This window comes from Thalassophryne amazonica, chromosome 3 (genome assembly GCF_902500255.1).
Source record: "Thalassophryne amazonica chromosome 3, fThaAma1.1, whole genome shotgun sequence".
Taxonomy (NCBI): domain Eukaryota; kingdom Metazoa; phylum Chordata; class Actinopteri; order Batrachoidiformes; family Batrachoididae; genus Thalassophryne; species Thalassophryne amazonica.
Window position 1 is genome coordinate 110039078 of NC_047105.1, and position 17803 is coordinate 110056880.

The window sequence follows — 17803 nt, forward strand, 5'->3', positions numbered from 1 at the left end:
AAATGGGCATGGACATGTGCTGGCTTGAGCAGGGGTACCTTGCTGCCCTACAGGATTTTAAACCATGACAGCATCATGTGTTACTCATGTAATCTTTGTGACTGTGGTCCCAGCTCTCTTCAGGTCATTGACCAGGTCCTCCTGTGTAGTTCTGAGCTTTCTCAGAATCATCCTTACCCCACAAAGTGAGATCTTGCATGGAATCCCAGACCGAGGGAGATTGACAGTCATCTTGTGTTTCTTCCACTTTCTAATAAATAATCATAACAGTTGTTGTCTTCTACCAAGCTGCTTGCCTGTTGTCCTGTAGTCCATCCCAGCCTTGTGCAGGTCTACAGTTTTGTCCCTGGTGTCCTTAGACAGCTTTTTGGTCTTGGCTATGGTGACCAGGTTGGAGTGTGATTGACTGTGTAAACAGGTGTCTTTTATACAGGTAACAAGTTCAAACAGGTGCAATTAATACAGGTAAAGCGTGCAGAATAAACGGGCTTCTTAAAGAAAAATTAACAGGTCTGTGTCAACCAGAATTCTTGCTGGTTGGTGGGGGATCAAATACTTATTTGCAACAGTAACATACAAATAAATTATTTAAAAAATCATACATTGTGATTTCCAGATTTTATTTTTTTTTAGATTATGTCTCTCACAGTGGACATGCACCTAAGATGAAAATTTCAGACCCCTCCATGATTTCTAAGTGGGAGAACTTGCAAAATCGCAGGGTGTTCAAATACTTATTTTCCTCACTGTATATATATATACACTCAACAAAAATATAAACGCAACACTTTTGGTTTTACTCCCATTTTGTATGAGATGAACTCAAAGATCTAAAACTTTTTGCACATACACAATATCACCATTTCCCTCAAATATTGTTCACAAACCAGTCTAAATCTGTGATAGTGAGCACTTCTCCTTTGCTGAGATAATCCATCCCACCTCACAGGTGTGCCATATCAAGATGCTGATTAGACACCATGATTAGTGCACAGGTGTGCCTTAGATTGTCCACAATAAAAGGCCACTCTGAAAGGTGCAGTTTTGTTTTATTGGGGGGGATACCAGTCAGTATCTGATGTGACCACCATTTGCCTCATGCAGTGCAACACATCTCCTTTGCATAGAGTTGATCAGGTTGTCAATTGTGGCCTGTGGAATGTTGGTCCACTCCTCTTCAATGGCTGTGCGAAGTTGCTGGATATTGGCAGGAACTGGTACACGCTGTCGTATACGCCGGTCCAGAGCATCCCAAACATGCTCAATGGGTGACATGTCCGGTGAGTATGCCGGCCATGCAAGAACTGGGACATTTTCAGCTTCCAAGAATTGTGTATAGATCCTTGCAACATGGGGCCGTGCATTATCCTGCTGCAACATGAGGTGATGTTCGTGGATGTTGGCACAACAATGGACCTCAGGATCTCGTCACGGTATCTCTGTGCATTCAAAATGCCATCAATAAAATGCACCTGTGTTCTTCGTCCATAACAGACGCCTGCCCATACCATAACCCCACCGCCACCATGGGCCACTCGATCCACAACACTGACATCAGAAAACCACTCACCTACACGACGCCACACACGCTGTCTGCCATCTGCCCTGAACAGTGTGAACCGGGATTCATCCATGAAGAGAACACCTCTCCAACGTGCCAAATGCCAGCGAATGTGAGCATTTGCCCACTCAAGTCGGTTACGACGACGAACTGGAGTCAGGTCGAGACCCTGATGAGGACGACGAGCATGCAGATGAGCTTCCCGGAAATGGTTTCTGACAGTTTGTGCAGAAATTCTTTGGTTATGCAAACTGATTGTTTCAGCAGCTGTCCGAGTGGCTGGTATCAGATGATCTTGGAGGTGAACATGCTGGATGTGGAGGTCCTGGGCTGGTGTGGTTACACGGGGTCTGCGGTTGTGAGGCTGGTTGGATGTACTGCCAAATTCTCTGAAACGCTTTTGGAGACGGCTTATGGTAGAGAAATGAACATTCAATACACGAGCAACAGCTCTGGTTGACATTCCTGCTGTCAGCATGCCAATTGCACGCTCCCTCAAATCTTGCGACATCTGTGGCATTGTGCTGTGTGACAAAACTGCACCTTTCAGAGTGGCCGTTTATTGTGGGCAGTCTAAGGCACACCTGTGCACTAATCATGGTGTCTAATCAGCATCTTGATATGGCACACCTGTGAGGTGGGATGGATTATCTCAGCAAAGGAGAAGTGCTCACTATCACAGATTTAGTCTGGTTTGTGAACAATATTTGAGGGAAATGGTGATATTGGGCCTCATGTATCAACGTTGCGTACAGCGATATTTGAGCGTATATGGGGTGTACGCCAAAATGGCTGCGCTACTTGGCATTTATCAATGTGGTCGTTGGTGTACGCTGCGCTGAAAATATACACCAGGTCGAGAGGTGGCGTAAATTATACACCAAAATGAGCCAGCGCTGGAATCCAAATAAAAATGAAGATGATCAACATGATAAACAGTGCCATTATACAAATCAATGCATATGTTACATAAATAACACTTTCCTGATTATACTACATAATAATCAATACAAATCCCGCCTTTGCGGGATTGGTATGGAGCACAATCTGTGGTCACAGCGTCACTGCAAAGAAAGTGCTGCTCGCCTTTTTCTCCAGACTTCGAGCCTGGAGCCAGAGCAGCGCTGAGCTTAACTTCATGTGGTGTGATCGTTGTAGACTATGAAATTGATAATAACAACTGTAGTTTAGTCATTCCCTTAATTCGCCCGTGCTGCAACCAGGTTTTGTCGTCTCAATTCGGTTGTCACAATAAAATAAATACAGAAATACATTTAAAAAATAAAGAAATCTGACAGATTAGGCGTGTCTTATTAATTGAGTGAGCAAATATCCACATGTCAAGAATTATTGACATGTGAAAAGAGAATACAGTGGTCCCTCGCTATAACGCTGTTCACCTGTCATGGCCTCTGAGTCTCGCGGAGTATTTAGTCCAATTTTGCATGCCTTTCTTTACAGTGTTCTGTGTATCTGTTTATAAGAATCTTGTTGCCCCGAAGAGAAAAGAGCACCAACTACTCTTAACTGTGTTTATCACACGGAAACAAACACCTGCTGCAGAGAGATGTGAGTGGGAAAAGGCACGGCGTCAGGACACAGAGGCCCAATCTGTGACATACTGGTGAGTCACTATTAATAATTTCTTATGTGTCCGACCTCGTTCGTTGATCGTTAAAATTAATTTGTTAGTTCTAAATGCCATCATAATTATTTATAGGAAAACGTTCTATTTTTATTTCTCAAACAAATGTTTGGGCCTGAAACAGTTTGGTATTATTTTCCTACTAAGGTTTGAACTTTGAGAGTGTTTACACACGAGAGAAAAGTGAGAAAATGTTCATGCCTGATTGAGAAAGTGTATAAACTGTGTAGTGAGGGGTTTTACAGCTTTGAAACATCTATAATAATTGTAAAAAATAACGCTGACTACGTCGCGGTTTTGCGTATTACGGGCTATTTTTTAGAACGTAACTCCAGCGATTAATGAGGGACCACTGTAACACTTTATTGATTATATACTACAAAACAATTGATACGACAGCCGCTTTTTACGCTCTATTGGCACGCGTCGTGATTGGTGGAGTTCTTTTTCACTGCCGTCTTCCTGGCTTCCATGTCGTAAAATGAGGGTGTGTCTGAAGCAGAGTCTGAATATTTATGGGCGTGTTTATTATAATTACGATCGTTTCCACCCGCCGCATTTATCAAGATCACGTCAGCCGTACGCCAGAAATGGGCAGGTGCACACTGCTTGATACATGTCACGGCGACTTTGGTGTATTTCAAGTTTACGCCACAAGTGCGCAACATTGATACATGAGGCCCATTGTGTATGTGGAAAAAGTTTTAGATCTTTGAGTTCATCTTATACAAAATGAGAGCAAAACCAAAAGTGTTGCATTTATATTTTTGTTGTGTGTGTGTGTATATATATATATATATATATATACACACACACACATAGTATTGATCAGAATAATAGTAGTGCTATGTGACTAAAAAGATTAATCCAGGTTTTGAGTATATTTCTTATTGTTACATGGGAAACAAGGTACCAGTAGATTCAGTAGATTCTCACAAATCCAACAAGACCAAGCATTCATGATATGCACAGTCTTAAGGCTATGAAATTGGGCTATTAGTAAAAAAAAAAAAGTAGAAAAGGGGGTGTTCACAATAATATTAGTGTGGCATTCAGTCAGTGAGTTCATCAATTTTGTGGAACAAACAGGTGTGAATCAGGTGTCCCTTATTTAAGGATGAAGCCAGCACCTGTTGAACATGCTTTTCTCTTTGAAAGCCTGAAGAAAATGGGACGTTCAAGACATTGTTCAGAAGAACAGCGTAGTTTGATTAAAAAGTTGATTGGAGAGGGGAAAACCTATACGCAAGTGCAAAAAATTATAGGCTGTTCATCTACAATGATCTCCAATCCTTTAAAATGGACAAAAACCAGAGACGCGTGGAAGAAAACAGAAAACAACCATCAAAATGGATAGAAGAATAACCACAATGGCAAAGGCTCACCCACTGATCAGCTCCAGGATGATCAAAGACAGTCTGGAGTTACCTGTAAGTGCTGTGACAGTTAGAAGACACCTGTGTGAAGCTAATTTATTTGCAAGAATCCCCCGCAAAGTCCCTCTGTTAAATAAAAGACATGTTCAGAAGAGGTAACAATTTGCAACACATCAACTGGCCTAAAGATAAATGGAGGAATATTTTGTGGACTGATGTCAGTAAAATTGTTCTTTTTGGGTCCAAGGGCCGCAGACAGTTTGTGAGACGACCCCCAAACTCTGAATTCAAGCCACAGTTCACAGTGAAGATAGAATATAGAATATCTGTGCTCTAAAAGCCTGTTTGTATAGCAATATGAAAAATAACTCCATGTCAAGTCAGGGTTACCGGATTTCAAAACTGGTCTTTGATATTTCTGCCTCAAAAACTCATTGTTCTAAAGAATTTAAAAATTAACTGACAGAGGGGTGCACTTAAAGCTCGCCATTTGTTTTATACTGTATAATTTGTTTTTGGTTCAGTGTCTGCAATGGTGCAGCATTTTTCAGGCAAATGTTTTGAGTATTACCACGTGCACAGTGCGTTTTCCCAGAAATACAGCGCAGCCGCAAGATTGTCAGAAAATACTGTACTGCCCTCTGCAGGCGAGAACACCTCATTGAAATGTTTGTGAATAACAACAGATGTGACTACACATAAAACTTGTTTTAAAAAAATGTTTATTATTTTCCTTGCTTTATCTCATACTGGGCAATCAAAACTAAAAAAAAAAAAAAAAAAAAAAAAAAAAAAAAAAAAAAAAAAAAAAGAAATTCACATGTAAAACTTAAATCAGTGTGATTATTTTCCAGAGCACTGAGAATATATGACCAGCTGTCAGGCTGAGATATGAATGACCACCAAATGACATAATGCAGCATTATATGATTCAAAATTTGGTTCACATACTATCTGAATCACACACACACAAAAAAGTCTCTCTCGCTCACACAGAAATATACAGCAAATTCATCAACATGACCAAAAGCATCTGTGGTCCGCTGGCTTATGATTTTAAACCAAAGTCATTCACACAGGGCTTGAAAGTCCAGAGCAGAACTGTTGTAGCACTGGATCTGGGTGCTGGAGCGACACATGGCCACAACATCTGGGACACAGACGGCAACCTTCACTCGAGGTAGCTGTCTAAAGTTGGACAGGCTGAACTCTTGACTGGAGGCTTCACCACTTTTTTCCTTTTAACCTTCATCAGTGGGCGAATCTCTGATAAAGGAGACTGCAGCAAACTGCTTGGTTAAGGTCAACTACTTCACATTTTTCTGTGATTATTTTATAAATGCTTACATACAATCCATTATTTTGACATCAGCCAAAGTTCAAAATAAATAATGAACTCCACATTGACAGGGTTCAAATATTAGAGTCTGTTCCATTTAATCTATTACTCTTAATATGCCACTTTGGATGACACCATCTAAATGCTGCTCCTTTACTGTACTCAAAGATTCAGTGGATGTCATTTAAGGTCTTTATCAACAAACATTCCGACACTGTGCATCCTAACCAATTTAAACATCTTCCAGATTGTAGAAAAGGATACAGGTTGGATGAATTTTGTTCGTCCTCCTAATCCATCGTAACCAGTTCTCACCTGAAATGACAAACTTTTTATTAATATTACAATCCAATACAGACAGCAGCATTAAAATATTAAAAATTTGAAATTATTACCTAATTAGCAGAAAATTAACCAATACCCATATTGATAATATAGAAGTCAGACGGTCCATGATTTCACAAGATTTGTTTGTGTGTGTGTGGTGGGGATTTCATGGCACCTTTTCTTTATTTATATATAATAAAACAAAAAAACAGAGCATGTTGCAATGGTTTTTGACATTTTCCACCACAATGAAACTCCATGAGCACATAAAAGTTGCAAAAATAGGTGGATATTTTTGTATAATGCATTAAAAAAAAAAAAAAAAAAAAAACTCACTGAACTTTCTCCAGTGGTACTTCTCATTTGTAAGCAATATTCTTCATCTTTCTCACAGTTCGTCTCACAAACAGGCAACCAGGCCTCTGTCAGAGTGTGATATTTATACCATCACCATAAATAATGCAAATTTTATGAACCTCACATTGATATTTTTAGGATTTTCAACAGATCTGGACACAACAGCTTGTCATGTGACCTGTGTTGTCTGTTATTCATGTGTTTCAGCATTTGTCATTCAATGACTGAGTTGTGTTCCATCATGACATTCCACATGGTGCGAAAATTAACCTCCACTTTTGTGCAGAACATCTTTAGCAGTCTTTTTTTTGGTAAACATATTAAGACTTCCTGTAACACATTTGCTTCTTTATGAACAGAAATGAGTAAGTGAGTTTGGGGACGTACAGTACAGTTCAGAATAATAGTAGTGCTATGTGACTAAAAAGATGAATCCAGGTTTTGAGTATATTTCTATTGTTACATGGGAAACAAGGTACCAGTAGATTCAGTAGATTCTCACAAATCCAACAAGACCAAGCATTCATGATATGCACACTCTTAAGGCTATGAAATTGGGCTATTAGTAAAAAAAAAAAAAAAAAAAAAAGTAGAAAAGAGGGTGTTCACCATAATAGTAGTGTGGCATTCAGTCAGTGAGTTCGTCAATTTTGTGGAACAAACAGGTGTGAATCAGGTGTCCCCTATTTAAGGATGAAGCCAGCACCTGTTGAACATGCTTTTCTCTTTGAAAGCCTGAGGAAAATGGGACGTTCAAGACATTGTTCAGAAGAACAGCGTAGTTTGATTAAAAAGTTGATTGGAGAGGGGAAAACGTATACGCAGGTGCAAAAAATTATAGGCTGTTCATCTACAATGATCTCCAATGCTTTAAAATGGACAAAAAAAAAAAAAAAAAAAAAAACAGAGACACATGGAAGAAAACGGAAAACAACCATCAAAATGGATAGAAGAATAACCAGAATGCCAAAGGCTCACCCACTGATCAGCTCCAGGATGATCAAAGACAGTCTGGAGTTAGCTGTAAGTGCTGTGACAGTTAGAAGATGCCTGTGTGAAGCTAATTTATTTGCAAGAATCCCCGCAAAGTCCCTCTGTTAAATAAAAGACATGTGCAGAAGAGGTTACAATTTGCCAAAGAACACATCAACTGGCCTCAACAGAAATGGAGGAATATTTTGTGGACTGATGACAGTAAAATTGTTCTTTTTGGGTCCAAGGGCCACAGACAGTTTGTGAGAGAACCCCCAAACTCTGAATTCAAGCCACAGTTCACAGTAAAGATAGTGAAGCATGGTGGTGCAAGCATCATGATATGGGCATGTTTCTCCTACTATGGTGTTGGGCCTATATATCGCATACCAGGTATCATGGATCAGTTTGGATATGTCAAAATACTTGAAGAGGTCATGTTGCCTTATGCTGAAGAGGACATGCCCTTGGGTGGTGGGTGTTTCAACAAGACAATGACCCCAACCACACTAGTAAATGAGCAAAATCTTGGTTCCAAACCAACAAAATTAATGCCTCGCAGATGTGAAGAAATCATGAAAAACTGTGGTTATACAACTAAATACTAGTTTAGTGATTCACAGGATTGCTAAAAATGCAGTTTGAACATAATAGTTTTGAGTTTGTAGCGTCAACAGCAGATGCTACTATTATTGTGAACACCCCCTTTTCTACTTTTTTTTTTTTTACTAATAGCCCAATTTCATAGCCTTAAGAGTGTGCATATCATGAATGCTTGGTCTTGTTGGATTTGTGAGAATGTACTGGTACCTTGTTTCCCATGTAACAATAAGAAATATACTCAAAACCTGGATTAATCCTTTTTTCACATAACACTACTATTATTCTCAACACTACTGTACAGCTGAACATGTTGCACAGAAGACTGGTGCGACTGGTGAAATGTGCATGAAACAATGATTGGTCAAATTTCCACAAAGTTCACGGTGAGTGGACAAAATTGCAAGGTTGTACAGAAATGGCAGAGATTGGTTAAATTCACTGAAACCGTTGCCGTGATGGATCGGGAGATCTGGGCGGTTTTGCTTGAGCTGCTGCCCCCGCGACCCGACTCCGGATAAAGCGGAAGAAAATGGATGGATGGATGGACGTTGCCGTGATGGCCCACTGAACAAAAACTAACATAACCGCTATGAGCAAATGACGTATTCATCAAGGAGAATGAGAGGAAATTTGCAGTCCTTCTGTTTTAGATCAATGAAATTCTAATATGTTTGTGTTTTGAACTCTGGATGAAACAAGATGTCATTTTCCACTATTTTGTGAGATGTAAGACTAAATAATTCAATGAGGATTGTGATTACGTTCAAGAATGGAGTTCTGTACAATTTTACAACCGTTTTTGCATAAACTCTTGATGTGAAAGTAGAGAGTTATTGAAATGCAGGCCATGATTGTGTTATACGTACAACTCCGGGCTTAATCCTTTGAGGGTCCAACATACTACCCAAAGTCTTCTTTCTGAATAGAAGAGAGTTCCTCAAAAAAGGATCCATGAGTCCATCCTCATTCTGAGCCTGAGGTGTCATGAAAAACAAACTTAGTGGCATGTTTCTGATTTAGAAAGAGGCTGATCAGATTATCAGTCAAAACCCGCCTTGTTTAATGAAGAGCTTTTTTCACCGTGTTTGGAGACCGACGGCCTAAAAACACAAGATCATGAGCAGCAATGAACACATGAAAACACTCAGGTGATTTATAGCTAAACCTGAACAGAAAACATACACCGTAGCATCGAGACGCATCTTCTTGGACGAGAACTGCGCCGATCTTTTGGCTGCATCATCTGGTGTCGCGATGTCAAAGGTCAAGTTGAGGTCAATGTCTTTGCTATCTGCAGGCTGGTGGAGACGTGGCTGTTTGAGCTCCACCGGGGCCGGGCTGAGTTTACAGAGACACTGCCGCAGTTAATTACACGTATACCGTCCGTGAAGCTTTCATGAAGAAAAAAAAAAATGCAACATTAATCCAGCACATTCCAACTGGGTTAGGGATGCACCTTTCAAAAATGAGCCGACTAAGAGCTTCATTTGTACGTGTTGGTGTGCTGAGACTCTTCTGGAGAAACTCCACTTTTTTCTTCAGACTCTACAGACACAGATGCACACAAGTGTCACAACCCCAATTGTCTTGTCACATGGAAGCTTAAAGATGACCAGGTGAGTTCATCTTACAGAAATCTCTTTGTCAGCACTGGTCAGGTCGTTCTGCAGGGACTTCATATCCTCCTTTGTGTGATTCATCTCCACTGTGGCTTTTTGTAACTAAACAGTTCCAAATGAAAAAATGTGAATAGTTACACTTAAAACCCACATGCAGTGATAGTGCTTATGGGGTGGGGGTGGGATCATTTTCAGTCCTGTGTATCCATCCATGTGTGAACAAAATACCTCAAAGAATTCTTACTATTTGGCCCAAATGTGGAATGATTCAAGGGTCAGCTAAAGACAGAGTGATTTGAATTTAACAAAAGTCAGTTAAAATAAAAGTCACTGGCCACGGTCAACATATTGACCAGTTCTTCAAAATAGCCATGTAAGCATTGGCTATTTTGACGAACTGGTCACAGATACACCTCGTGTTACTACTGGAGATGTCATACATCACCTTTCTACTGGCCACGCACCATATGAACTCAGGAGACCTTGAAAGGTCAAACATATCTAAAATGGCGATTTCAAGGAGTTGGTCACATGTACATCTATAGTTACGAGTAAACACTAATATCAACTTTCAATTATTTACATGCCCTTAGATAACACCCCTGTCACACCTTGATTTAGCCAGTGCATGTCAACCATATTAAAAATGCTGGAGTATCACTAATAAAGTTATGGGTACGTTTTGTATAGGTTAAGCGCACACTGAAGCACACTGGTATATGTTGTAATACAGTGAGTACGTCAAAAGATTTGGGGCATGTACAATATTTTTGATGTATGCCAGCGTATGTCTCATATGCCCTGCATACACGGGCCACACGTTGTAGGTAAGTTATGTGATTGTTGATACACATTTCTTGTAAGTTGCTCATAAGGCAAAACATGCCCATGGATGCTGTCCATTGATTGGATGAATGACTGAAAGCTGCAGTCCTCATGCGAACAGTTCACACTGTTCAAATATTAAAACCATTCTGAGTAAATATAAAGGCCTAATCTTACCTGTTTGTTTCAGTTGGATTCATCATCACAGCCTGACAAAAACATCCACATAATGTGTCCTGATTTTGGAAAACGACGTCTGAAAATACTTTAGCTCCTTGTTGTGGCTGAAGAAATGTAGTGTTTTTAAAGAAATCCCTCTGTTTTGTCTCCCAGCCTGAACTAGAGAACGCCGGTGCTTTGTGCCACAACAAAAAAATTAACTTATTTTAAAAGTTGAAAGAGTCACAGTGCCTCATTCATTCACATCAGTGTTTACCACAGACATAAGTTGATTCTTCAGCATTCTGCAGGTGATGAAAATAAATCCCATGATCCACCAAGACAAAAAAAAAAAAAAAAAAAGTTAAATTACGCTGTTTGGCTTCCATGTGGAGGGGAGAGGCCACGCAACAGCATACGCGTGCTCATCAATAATTACGCGTTCTGCCGGCGGTGGAAATGCAAATCAAGCTAGACTTAACCATTCTGACCTATACCATACTGTGCCGTACCGACCCAAACCACTCGGTGGAAATGAGGCTGTCAGCATATGCTGGCTAAATCATCAAGGTGTAACAGGGCTGTAATCTTGAAAGGTCAAAGTAACTCAAACAGTTTGGAGCCAATATGGATGAAACATGTTTGAAGGACAAACTTGGACATACACATGTCAAGGCCACACACAAGTTTAAATTACAGTGTCACTGAAATAAATAATTAATTTACATTAACCAGTGTCAAACATGTAAGGTACAGGTGTATTCTCTCAGTGCCCATTCTATTTTTCCCCCCATGTTTATACCGTCACAATTACCTCATTACTTATACCAAGTCCACATGTACACGAGTATTTCGGGAAAAACTTCCGAAATTCCGCCGTTCATCCACACAAAAACTCCATTTTAGGGCACTGGAAAATGAGATTTGCAAAACTCTGGCCAAAGACAAAATTTTGGAAAATGCCAGTTTCAGTGTTTGTATCTTCTTTTTTTCCCCCCCCAGACCTCTGACTGGCCATCATGGCTACACAGTATTGTTGCATTCACATGTTGACTTGGGGGGTGGGAACCTGTCAGGCATCATAGCAGAATTCCTGTCATCTGCAGCGACAGACTGTAGGTGATGACATGAGACAGCCATTTTTCATTGTAAACAACAATATTCTTCAATGACAAACAAAACAGAGGTTTACAATTTTCCTCAGCATTATATTACCACAATCAGCCCTGGCTCTGATGGTAGCTTAAAAAAAATACAACTTTTGTGAGGTTATGTGAATGCAGCATTGCCACGTTTTGCTTTGGGATGCTCTTGACAGCGCTTTACAATGTGGAGAGATAGTTTTTAAACCAGAGGTGATAAATCCGTTTTCAAAAATACCCATGTCCATGGGTCAAATTACCTTGTTGTTTGAGGCAACCACTTCCCTCCTCAGTTTCTCACACGTGTCATTTGAAGACTTCAGGCTTCCTTTTAGATGTTCATACTCCCTAAACAGTTACAGGATAAGATTAAAATAGACTGTTAATGATCTTCTCTTAATGATACAGCATAAAAATGTGTTTAAAACGATTTATGTTCCTTACTTTTTAAGAGAAATGCAAAAGGTGCTGAGGTGCTCCATCGCAGCCGGGCTGACACCAGTTTCTTTAATCATGGCCTCCACCTCATCTCTAGTGCCGTGTAACAACACGTCCAGCCTGGAGCCAAAGCAGCAACATTAGTGTAAAACACGAAGCAGACTTTGTTTTAAAATGCAATCACAGAACCAAGCAAAGCTGAGAGACAAACAGACACAATACTGATATTTCTGTTAAAGAAAAACAAACTGCATTGTGGATTCTGAGCAGATGGTTACTGAGACACAAACTAAACACCAAATGTTCCAGATTACTTAATTTAACTAATTCTCTTATGATCAGACAAATAAAGTGTTATGTATCAAATGTTTCTAAATCGAGTCCTACCTGGCTACAGTTACCACCCCAGGATGGCCATCGTACATTTTTTTTTTTTTTGGCCATGGTGTAATGAGGCTGGATTGTAAGTGCCGTTTCATTGCCTTAAGTGGTACAGATTAGGTTAAAATTGACTAGTGGCTCGAGGACTATAACTGTCTGGTGGAAACTAGCCATGATGCCCATGTTGCACTGCGTGCTCTGTTGCACAGGGTGGAAGATAGGTGCCATTATGTTCAGCATTTATTTCAGCTTCACTTCACATAAAAGCAACTGAAAGCAGGAACTGCATTCAATCAGTGCTGCAGTCAGTGCTTTGTTCCAAGATGGAAAGAAGTCAGAATGCTCCAACATGACCACACAGACCCACCTCCTCTGTACTCCATACAAACTGCTCCAGGAAATCAACACCACATGCCGTTAGTGGAAAATGATTTAAACATGTATATAAATACCTTTACTAAATTTCAATAAATGCTTGTGATATGATTTTTTTTTAAAGTGTTATCCAGCTGTATTATATAGGAAGAAAGCATTAAAACCACTTAAAAATACATAATGGAGTAGATACTGCAATAGCATGAACTCAATTTGTTGAGCTGAATCAAAACTATGACATCCTGTATTAGAATGAAGCACTGTTTAGGACAGCAAACATGAGTGCACGTGGCACTGCGGATACCTCTCATAGGTTTTCATTTTGTTCCTGAGCTTCCTGGCCTCCTCTTTGGCAGCCTGAGCATCACTCTGTTGTGTCTCCAAGTATGACATCTGTTTCTACGAGACGTGAAAAATAAAACACACACAAATGAAAAAGGCGCCACCCATGCCACAGACATTTCCTACTGTGAGTTTAGAACAGGCAGCTTACTCTGAGGGCAGAACAAACCATCAGCTTTTCCTCCACCTCTTTCCGCACATTATCCAGGTCTCTCTTCTGCCTGTTGACAGTTTCCTTCAAACTGTCCACCACCTTCTCTGTCTCCCTCCAGTCTCTCTCTACAAGTTGATCACACAGATAATGCAGCAACAGAAGTGGCCACATCTAACAAAGACATCTAATAAACAACACTGAGTTATTTATTTATTTTTTACCTTTAGAACTTAAAAGTGCCTTCGCTCGATCAAGCTCATTCTAAGGAAAAACACACACGCACATACAATGAGAGGAAATATAACGCTGTAATTTAAATTTAGAAGATGTAACACGATAAATTCCTGTATCATCCGATACATTAGTGGATTTCTGTTACAGCACCAACTGCAGTTCATTCAGAATGCAACATGTAAGAACAAAGACTTAACACAGTTCTTAAAGCAAAGACATCGCCCAGCTGGCTTTGGAAGGCCAAGAGATTCCCCAGGAGGAGGAGAATCACACTTGCTTCTCTTGGCCAAGGAGCATGTGGGGGATGAGGTGCTTAATCTGCTGCTGTCATGACACGGACCCAGGTAAGCAGCAGAAAACGCATGGGAAAAAAAAATCCTAAATAATTAATTATACAAATTAACGTGGCTCATTCTGTATATCTCATGAGGTACATGGACTGAGCTAAGTAGTTCTTCTGTTCTAGTTCTCCAACCAGAACTGATGATGTGCAAAAACATTATCACGGAACTAAACAAGTCCAGTTGACCTGACTCAACCTTAGAACAGGATCACAGTTTTGGAATTTCAGCTTTAAAGGCAACAGTTCAGCACAGGGTCTGTAAAACACCAGCACTTATGTTGCTGTAATGTAATAATTTGAACAAATTAACATGTCTCAACCCTTAAAGGATACGTCCACATTTTTTAACATCCCAGTTAGCAACACAACATCAAAGTATTCATGACTAAGTTTCTCCGCACACATGCGCTCATAATTAGTGGTCTCTAATGTTTTTTTATTGCTCTCCCTGAGCGAGCTAACAGGTGCATTTCCATCAAAACGTCTCACTCTGCAATTCTCAGCGTGTGAAGTACATATTAGAATGAGCAGAAACATATGATGGCTGACAGACCGTATGAAATAAATGCGGTTATGTCCGATAATGAAGCTTTGGAGCTTTTCTTTTACAGAGGAGACGACACAATTCACCCCAAACTCTTAACTTTTTCAGAGTCTCTTAGATTTTGGAACCTAATTGTGGTGATGCAGGATGCTGGTTTGCTGCTACTGTGAACATGGCGTGGACTGTCTCTACCATGCCATTTTTAAAGACTTCCTGGACACACAGATGTATGTCTCCTATTGGAAAAAACTCAGAAGATGCTATTTTCAGGAGATAATGGACTCTCTAACGTGCCACAATTGTGACAGAAGTTGAGCTGAAGGCAGAGTTGCGATGGACATTATGCGCGCACGACCAGAACCTGAGGGCAAGTGGAGCTGGACAGTCTCTGGTCTTTGACTAATGGTGTTCAGGTGCATGAAACCTTCTCACAGCTGCTGCTTTTACCATGTCTGCATCAAAATTAACAGTTATCACTTAAAAATGAGTCATCACAACACAACATCACACTTGGGTAAACTTAGGAATTAATCTGTGCCTCTGTTCTTAGCATTAGCAGCTACATTCCATTGAAGCGCATGCTGGGACACTTCTAATCGCTACGTCACCTCTTGGAAACACATGAGTACTTTGTTTTCGGGAGTCTCCGTAGCTGTTTGCTACGAATGCCGTATACTTTGAAACCAGTCACGGAAGTGCATAAAGTAATCCCAGTGGATCATTGGATGGTCACTAACAGCCTAAATCTAAAGTGTTATGATTTCGATGCGACATACCCTTTAAACCCCATGACATATGTAACTCAGCCAGAGTAGTGGCACCGCCACTAAACAGCTCAGTGCAGCAGATGGTGCCCAACACAAGATGACAAAACCCAACATGCGTGACTCTGGTGAACATCAACCACACACTGTGAGGTGTTAAATAGACATACAGAAAGTAGGGCTGCAGTTAATGATAATTTTTATAATTTATTGATTATTTTCTTGATTAGATCATAGGTGCGCAAAATGTCAAAAATAAATAAATAAATACAATTACAAAACATATTGATCAGCATTATCCAGAGCTCAAGATGACACATTCAAATGTCTTGTTTTGTCCATATTCCAAAGATACTCAGTTTACTGCCATATAGGAGTAAAGCACCTTGTACAATAAACCAAAGAATATTCACATTAAAAAGCTGAAGTCAATGAATTTGGATATTTAAAACAAAGACTCAAAAGAATTATTCACTTATCAAAATAGTTGTTCATTGTTGCAGCTTGAGTAGAAATTATCTATTTAGGCCAGGAAAAACAAAGTTTCTTTCTCCTCAGTGCTGTCCAAACGAAAAGCTCCAGAGCTGTTTCATACCTGCAGACTCTCTGCGTCGACTGCCCCCTCTTCATCTCCAGCAATGTCAAAGTACAGTTTACAGATAATATGTCTGGTGCTGACCTGCACAAAAATCAGCAACACGCAGTCTGAATTTTTATTTCAGACGTCATAAAGCTTCAGTTTAACAGTGTGATTACTGCACCTGTTTCCTACACTGTGGACAGGTTTTTGTGGGGGCTGTCTGGAACCACTGAAGCAGACTGGGGATAGAAGAAGACGGGGAACAAACATGAAATGTGCCAAAAACGCGAGTGTGTGCAGTACTTTTGTTATCAGATTCAGTAGTAGCAGATACCAGGTGTAGTGGAAAGTGTGTCCGCAATGGATGGCAGCAACATCTCTGGAGTGGTCGAAGAAATCCGAACAAATTGTACAATAAGCTCTGATAGGCATGTTAATATCACAAGGATCATCCTGTAACACCAGAACATCGCACAATAAACATGAACTAAGCATTCGGCTGACGCTATGACAAGCTAGCATTGATCGTTAGCTATCATCGGAGCCTTTTCCATACTTACCAAACGAACACATCAGTGCACCATCCCTTGGGATAAAAGCAGACATTTCTCCTCTTACAACGATTACTGATTGTTATTGTTTTTTTTCTTTCAGATTTTCACGTTTGTTTGTACCAGATATACTCGCTACAGGAAGCCCGCTATCCGTTCAAATGAAATGTCCCTCCCCCTTATGGTGCGTTCCGAAACCGAACGTAACCACGGAAATACTTACAGTGCTATTTTCTAAATTTCAAATTAAAACCAAATTGTACAAATTTGGTTAATTTCGACTTTAAAATAGCTTTTGTTGCTATTCTATGCGCTGTTAATCATATTTTCTTTTTAATACAGGCTACAGAACGTGTTCTAAAACCGATATATACGGAGATATATACGGAATGTCTCATATAGAAAAGACAGCGAAGGCATCAAACTGGGATGACCCGCTGCAGTGGGGCGACTGAGTGGGCCAGATGAAGCCCCGGAGTAGCCATCTTATCACTCCCTGTAGTCCTTAACGCTCAGTAATTTTTGTGAACATTATTCACATCCTAAAATGTACGTTACTGATTGCATAATGCACAAAAATGGTTCCTATAGAAATGGATTTCGAGGCTGTGGTCAAACCATAAAAACGATCGTGAACATCATATGTCATTGTTTCGTTTCAGAAAGAATCAGATCACCCACCCACACACAGAAGAGAGTGGCAACAGGGCGGTCTTTTACTTTGGGTAAAGTAAAAGAAATCTATAATAATTATTTAGTTAGTTAGTTATGTTTTTTTTTTTTTTGGGGGGGGGGGGGTTAAGGTTTATCTTTGTCAAGCTTTTAGAATAAAATGCTCCCTCAAATTCAAACAAGATATATTTGAAATAAAACAAATCAAAATCTTTTGTGACTGGCAAAAGAAAACTGAAAACCTTCATAGACAGATAAAGAGAATAAACTGAAAATGACGTTGAAATCACGATTTCAGGCTATTTATTTTAAAACATATTCGCAAAATGATAATCTTCAGTGTTAAGACATACAAAGAACCTACTTCAGTATGTTTTGGGGTAAATATATAGATGCACTTGAAAACCATTTTGCCATATTGTTAGTAGTGTTAGTAGTTACTCCTGTACTAAATGCAAAATTACTAAAAAAATTCCAAAAAAGACAAGAAAAGAAAGCCT

At 39.8% G+C, this 17803-nt stretch overlaps 1 protein-coding gene across 1 annotated transcript; it reads right to left on the reverse strand.

Moving 5' to 3' along the window:
* Window positions 1–5428: 5428 nt before the first annotated feature.
* On the reverse strand, window positions 5429–16778 carry traip (TRAF-interacting protein). The gene is made up of 16 exons (XM_034167300.1): window positions 16641–16778; window positions 16415–16533; window positions 16262–16319; window positions 16096–16179; window positions 13837–13876; window positions 13613–13740; window positions 13424–13518; window positions 12370–12483; window positions 12186–12273; window positions 9812–9901; window positions 9637–9725; window positions 9363–9518; window positions 9235–9280; window positions 9047–9154; window positions 6186–6236; window positions 5429–5861 (listed from the first exon to the last, which is right to left on the reverse strand). Exons 2-16 carry the CDS (start codon window positions 16510–16512, stop codon window positions 5754–5756), a joined length of 1353 nt encoding a protein of 450 aa, XP_034023191.1. The 5' UTR covers window positions 16513–16533; window positions 16641–16778; the 3' UTR covers window positions 5429–5753.
* Between the last annotated feature and the right edge of the window lie 1025 nt (window positions 16779–17803).